Source organism: Myotis davidii, unplaced genomic scaffold (assembly GCF_000327345.1).
Source record: "Myotis davidii unplaced genomic scaffold, ASM32734v1 scaffold251, whole genome shotgun sequence".
Classification (NCBI taxonomy): Eukaryota; Metazoa; Chordata; class Mammalia; order Chiroptera; family Vespertilionidae; genus Myotis; species Myotis davidii.
Window position 1 is genome coordinate 553,085 of NW_006282378.1, and position 6,484 is coordinate 559,568.

The following is a 6,484-nucleotide window of genomic DNA, read 5'->3' on the forward strand; positions in this document are numbered from 1 at the left end:
AGCTCCCCCAGGCAGGGCCCTCCTGAGTCGCACTGAGAGCGGAAGCTGTTAGCTCTCCCAGCGTGGAAACTGAGGCCTGGGAAATGAAGGGTCAAGCCCAGGCCACAGAGCTGGGTCAGGAATGGGCTGAGTCCCAGTCTGCCCGAAGCTTAGAGCTACCGCAGGCTCTCCTGGTGACCCAGCCACGGGAAGGGAGAAGAGCCTGCGCCGGTGGGAGCCAAGGGGAGTGCTTTGGGAGGAGCTGAGGATGGAGTTTGACAGTGGACTCAGCCCCTGCCCTGCCGACCCGCCAGCAGTTGTGAGGATGCCCCTGGGAGGGACCTTCTGGTTGGTGAGGTCGTCCCTTTAGGCCTTGCTTGCCTAGAGCTCCCCATCTTCCTCTCTGGCTTTGTTCCTCTGCAGGGGCGTGTGGAAACCATCCAAGGACAGTGGGATCTTGGCCAAGGCTTCTGCCCTACCTTTCTCATGGGTCTGCCCCAGCCCTCCTTACCTGCTGGGGTTCCGTGATCTTACCTAGTGGGGCTAGGATGAGAAGGAAGGAGGAAGCTGAGCCCTCCAAGCCCCCAGGAGTATCTGCTGGGGCAGTGTGGGGCCTGGGGGGAGGGGGAAGGTAGCTCAGTTGGTTAGAGTGTGGTCCGGATAAGCCAAGGTTATGGGTTCTATCCCTGGTCAGGGCACTTACAAGACTCAACCAATGAATGCGTAAAAAGGTGGGACAACAAATCGCTGTTTCTCTCTCTCTGTCTCTATCTCATTCTCTCTCCTCCTTCCTTTCTCTCTAAAATCAAAAAAGAAAAAGAAAAAGAGAATGTTTTGGCCTCTCCTAGGAGAGAAAAGTGGGAAGGGACAGCTGGGATTTCCTGTCTCTCTATGAAAAGGGAGCCATATATAAATGGATGCATATCATATGCAAATGAAGGCTTTTGTTAGGGAGTTGGAGGGGGGGTGGAATTGTGCATCAGCTGGACCGGCCTCTAAGATTGGCAGGCACTGGGGTGGGGGTGGGGAACTTCTGTCCCCAGAGGCCAGGGCAGAAGCTGGCCCTTGCCCCATAAGCCTCAGCTGCAGCCCTGTGGGGTGGGGGAAGCAGTGAGCTCATGGCACAGCTGGAGGGGGGCGGGGGGCGGGCATTGTGTGGTGAGAAATGACTGGGCCCGTGCCCTGTCCAGCTTGGGCCACTGGCTCCATTGTCTGGAGTCCCCTGGCCCAGGTGACATAGCCGAGCCAACCAGCCCTCTGAGCAACAGTGTGCCAGCTCCTCTCAAACAAAGGAGGGGGACAAGTGGTCTCAGCATCTCTTGGCTAGAGGCTCTGCTGACCAGGCCAGAGCAGGAGCCCCAGACGTGAGAGTGAGGGGGGCGGGGCGGGGGGGATCAAGGTGGAGCTGGAATCAGGAAGTGTTAAAACCGGGGGGCAGATGTTCTCCCATAGACACTCTGCTTCCGCCTCCAGAAATGGGGTATTTCTGGGCTCTGAGACAAGCCTGGCTGTGTCATCAGTTCCTTGCGGCCTAGGTGTCCTCTTTGCCTGTCCTCAGAACACAGTCCACCGGCTCACCACCTTTCTCCTCGCTTCCTCTCCTTTCAGGGGCAGGGGCTGAGAATGGTGCTGGTAGTGGGGGGACACCTGGGGATCCAGGCCATCCCAACTCCCCTTCTTCTTCCCTACAGGAGCCGGGTGCTGTGCCCGGGAGGTGCTGGTCCCCGAGGGACCGCTGTACCGCGTGGCTGGCACGGCCGTCTCTATCCCCTGCAACGTCACTGGCTACGAGGGCCCCGCCCGGCAGGACTTCGAGTGGTTCCTGTACAGGCCTGAGGCCCCAGAGGCTGCACTGGGCATCGTTAGTACCAGGGATACCCGGTTCTCCTACGCTGTCTTCGGGCCCCGGGTGGCAGCCGGCGAGGTGCAGGTGCAGCGTGTGCGGGACGACGCCGCGGTGCTCCACATCGCGCGCCTGCAGGCCCAGGACGCCGGTGTGTATGAGTGCTACACGCCCTCCACGGACGCCCGCTACCTGGGCAGCTACAGCGGCAAGGTGGAGCTGAGAGGTACTGGCCCTGGGGGGGGCGGAGGGGGGGGCAGAAAGAAAGGCAGAAAGTAGGGCCGGGAGGAGCTTGTCGGGTCACCCCTTAGGCTTTGCAGCTGCGGAGCCTGAGGCCCAAAGAGGTTAAGTGAGCCCTGGCCGGTTTGGCTCAGTGGATAGAGCATCGGCCTGCGGACTAAAAGGTCCCAGGTTCGATTCTGGTCAGGGCACGTGCCTGGGTTGTGGGCTCGATCCCCAGTGGGGGACTTGTGGGAGGCAGCCAATCCATGATTCTCGCTCATCATGTGTGTTTCTGTCTCTCTCTCTCCCTCTTCCTTCCTCTCTGAAATTAATTTAAAAATATATATTTTAAAAAAAAAGAGGTTAAGTGACTTGCACAAAACCACCCAACCTGTCAGTGGCTGCCCTCCCAGTCCACTGCTCCTATTCCATTGCGCTGCCTCCTGGGACAAGGGAAGCATCCTTACAATGTCCGATCCCTTCTCCATTCCCCGTCAGAGTGAATCTACTCCATTCCGGGCGCTTCTAGATTCCAGATCTGGAGGAGTGGGGTAGGAGGAGTAAGGCCATGTGATATTCTCGCGCTCTTAAGATTCTTTGTCTTCTGAGAAGGAAGACAGAGCCACTTCTCTGAGTATTTCAAACAGGGGTCAGTCCCAAACATAGGGTGAGTAGGCAGCGGGCTGGTTCTGATATTCAGCGAGCATTTATTGAGCGCCTGTTGTGTGCCCAGCACTGTGCTTGGCACCACTGAGCTACAGAAGAAACCAGACACCATGAACTCTTCGCCCTCTAGGAGCGTGCAGTCTAAAGGGGTTGCAGGTAGGAAATGGTGACGAGGGCGGCCAGCCCCAGCCCTCCCTCACTCCGCTGCTCTCTCCAGTTCTTCCAGATGTGCTGCAGGTGTCTGCGGCCGCCCTCGGGCCCCGAGGCCGGCAGGCTCCCACTTCTCCCTCTCGCCTGACGGTGCACGAGGGGCAGGAGCTGGCTCTGGGCTGTCTGGCGCGGACGAGCACGCAGAAGCACACGCACCTGGCGGTGTCCTTTGGCCGAACGGTGCCCGAGGCACCCGTGGGGCGAGCGACTCTGCAGGAAGTGGTGGGACTTCGGCCTGACCTGGCCGTGGAGGCCGGCGCTCCCTATGCCCAGCGACTGGCCGCGGGGGAGCTGCGGCTGGGCAAGGAGGGGGCCGAGCGGTACCGCATGGTTCTGGCGGGCGCCCAGGCCGAGGACGCCGGCACCTACCACTGCACGGCCGCCGAGTGGATTCAGGACCCTGACGGCAGCTGGGCCCAGATCGCGGAGAAGAGGGCGGTCCTCGCCCACGTGGACGTGCAGACTCTGTGTGAGGGCAGGGGCTGGGAGCCGGAGTATCTCGGGGGCTGGCTCCGCGGGCACTGGGGACACTAGATGGTCCTTGTCTGGCCAGGGAGCCCACCTTCCCTAGAGTGAGCAGTGCTGTGGGCATCACTTCCCTCTGTACCCAGGAGGGCTTTTCTGTGCTTAGAGTGGGAGTGGAGACAGGAGGGCTCTGGCTGAGGGGTGACTCAGGCCCCTGGGCGGGGAGGCGGTCATACTCCGGGAGGGTCAGATGGGTGGCCTCGAAGGGAACAACAGCTGGTGAGGCAGGTGCCCTGTGCCCCTCCGGCCTCCGTGACGCCTCTTCCCCCTCCTGTGTTTCAGCCAGCCAGCTAGCCGTGGCGGTGGGGCCTGGTGAACGTCGGATTGGCCCAGGGGAGCCCTTGGAACTGCTATGCAACGTGTCCGGGGCACTGCCCCCACCAGGCCATCATGCGACGTACTCCGTGGGCTGGGAGATGGCGCCTGCAGGGGCACCTGGGCCTGGCCGCCTGGTGGCCCAGTTGGACACAGAGGGCGTGGGCAGCCTGGGCTCTGGCTACGAGGGCCGGCACATTGCCATGGAGAAGGTGGCATCCAGAACCTACCGGCTACGGATGGAGGCTGCCCAGCCTGGCGACTCGGGTACCTACCGCTGCCTCGCCAAGGCCTATGTCCGAGGGTCTGGGGTCCGGCTTCGTGAAGCAGCCAGTGCCCGCTCCCGGCCCCTCCCTGTGCACGTGCGGGAGGAAGGTAAGAGGGGCGAGTTGGGCTTGTAGATCCCTTTTCCTTCTGTTCCCAGGCCTCTCTCCCTTCCTCTGCTGCCTCCAGGCCTTAGTCTCACACTCCTCTTGTAAGATTGTGGGGACACCTTGAATTTCCTGGGGTGTTGTTTGGACAGCGGTCCTGGCCGCATGCCCCCGACCCTTGACCCTCTGCTGCCGTGGTCTCTGTTGTGCAGGCGTGGTGCTGGAGGCGGTGGCGTGGCTGGCAGGAGGCGCGGTGTACCGCGGGGAGACGGCCTCCCTGCTCTGCAACATCGCGGTGCGCGGTGGCCCCGCCGGGCTGCGGCTGGCCACCAGCTGGTGGGTGGAGCGACCGGAGGACCCAGAGCTGAGCTCCGCCCCTGCCCAGCTGGTGGGTGGCATGGGCCAGGATGGTGTGGCAAAGCTGGGGGTCCGACCCGGAGGAGGCCCTGTGAGTGTGGAGCTGGTGGGGCCCCGGAGCCATCGGCTGAGACTGCACAGCTTGGGGCCCGAGGACGAAGGCATATACCACTGCACCCCCAGCGCCTGGGTCCAGCATGCCGACTACAGCTGGTACCAGGTGGGCAGTGCCCGATCGGGGCCTGTCACAGTCTACCCCTACCTGCATGGTGAGTGCCTCCCTCCCCACCTCCCTCCAGCCCCACGCTCTCATTCCTCCCTTTCCATCTGACCCTCCTACCACTGTCCCCTCTTCCCACATCACCTCAGCGGAGAGCCCTGAAAATCCAGCTCTCCGCCCCCAGGGCCCATCTGCTCAGAGTCCTAGGTGGTGGAGTTGCTGAGTGCAGAGAGGGCAGGGGGTGGGCTGGGAGGGCTGGCTGTGATTGGGGAGGAGGGGAAGACAGCTTGATAAAGAAGGTGCTGGGACTTCAGGGAGACAGTGTGTGGGGGGCAGCGGCACCCCAGGCTGAGCCATTCTCTCTCACCCAGCCCGGGACACCCTGCTCATGCCCCTGCTGGTGGGGGCAGCGGTTGCCCTAGTCACCGGCGCCGCCATCCTTAGCACCATCACCTGCTGCTTCATGAAGAGGCTGCGAAAACGATGAGCCCTTGCCCCCGGCCCAGGTGAGGAGGGAAAGAAGCCTGGCCTTGCCTTCTCAAGCCCTGTTAGGAGCTGCTTGCCTGACCCTGTGAATTCACGGGGTGAGGGCTGGGAGGGAGCCCCCAGGGCCCTCCTTAGTCCACTCCACACTTTCTCTGCAGGCCTCACAGGTGTGACTGTCTTCCAGCCCAGCTCCAAGCCCACCTCTGGTTGCCCGGATACCCTCTCCCTCTGTCTGCTCTTCCTTTAATTTATTGGACTTACCCCCATTCGCAGTGGGGGCCTGGCCTCCACTCCCCACTCCTGCCTCCCGATTCCTCCCTCTGGCTTTGTGTTCCGTGTCTCACACCCAGCCTGCAGGGAGGCCTTCCCCATCCTGGTTAGTTTTTCTAAGATGTGAATAAACTGGTTTTATAAAATCCAGGTGTGGCGTGTCTTCCCTGCATCGCACTGTGAGAGGCTGGGGGTGGCAGGGAGGTTGCCAGGGGCTGACAGCTTTCTGGGTGACCCAGGTCTCTCTTCCCACCACAGACGCCATCTGGCCTCCGTGGGCTGTGCCGCCCACCCAGGAAGGGACACCTGGGTCCCATCTGCTGCCAATTCCTACTGGGACTCCTACTCAGGGAGGGAAGCACGGAGAGGCGAGGGGGCCCCCGCTCCCAGCTTCTCCTCGGTTGTAGGGCACAGGCTTCCAGGGGCCAGTGCCCCGTCTGAGCTCCCGGCAGCACCTGCACTCTCATTCTGCTGGTCCCGCTGGTCCCGCTGGTCCTGGACCTGACTCCTCCCACGGGCCCCGGGACCTCAGCAGATTTCCTGGGATCTTCATTATTCTGTCTGACAGCAGCAGAGTAGAAGCCCCAGTCCCAGCGGGCACGGCTCTGGTTGAGCGTCAACCTATGAACCAGGAGGTCGGTTCGATTCCCGGTCAGAGCACTTGCCCTGGTTGTGGGCTCAGTCCCCAGTGTGGGGTGTGCAGGAGGCAGCCGGTCAATGATTCTCTGTCACCATTGTTTCTATCCCTCTCCCTTCCTCTCAGAAATCAATAAAAGAAGAAGCCCCAGAACACAGCCTGCTTGGGCGGTGGGTACACAGCAGCCAGGGCAGGCCTGTGTATCCATAGCCCCTCACAAACCCGCCCCGTAGCCTGCAGGCACCCCAGGCCCTACCTCACCCTCTGCCTAAGGGATCTTTAACCTTAGGATTCTTGCTACACTGCACCGTAAGGGCACAGTCTACTCTTTCTTTTTTTAAAATCATTACATATGTATATAATTTTCTTTCAGTCTCCCATTT

General features: G+C 61.4%; 1 protein-coding gene across 1 annotated transcript; it reads left to right on the top strand.

Moving 5' to 3' along the window:
• The first annotated feature begins 247 nt into the window (after positions 1-247).
• On the top strand, positions 248-5,612 carry IGSF8 (immunoglobulin superfamily member 8). Its single transcript, XM_006752846.2, has 7 exons — positions 248-331; positions 1,616-2,048; positions 2,928-3,389; positions 3,728-4,135; positions 4,344-4,757; positions 5,080-5,214; positions 5,353-5,612. Exons 1-6 carry the CDS (start codon positions 248-250, stop codon positions 5,193-5,195), a joined length of 1,917 nt encoding a protein of 638 aa, XP_006752909.1. The 3' UTR covers positions 5,196-5,214; positions 5,353-5,612.
• Positions 5,613-6,484: the final 872 nt, after the last annotated feature.

Coding starts and splice junctions, on each gene's coding strand:
- IGSF8 (XM_006752846.2), top strand. CDS start 248: ATGGAGTTTGACAGTGGACTCAGCCCCTGCCCTGCCGACCCGCCAGCA. Junction 3,390..3,727: donor CGTGGACGTGCAGACTCTGT/GTGAGGGCAGGG, acceptor CCTGTGTTTCAG/CCAGCCAGCTAGCCGTGGCG. Junction 4,758..5,079: donor AGTCTACCCCTACCTGCATG/GTGAGTGCCTCC, acceptor TCTCTCACCCAG/CCCGGGACACCCTGCTCATG.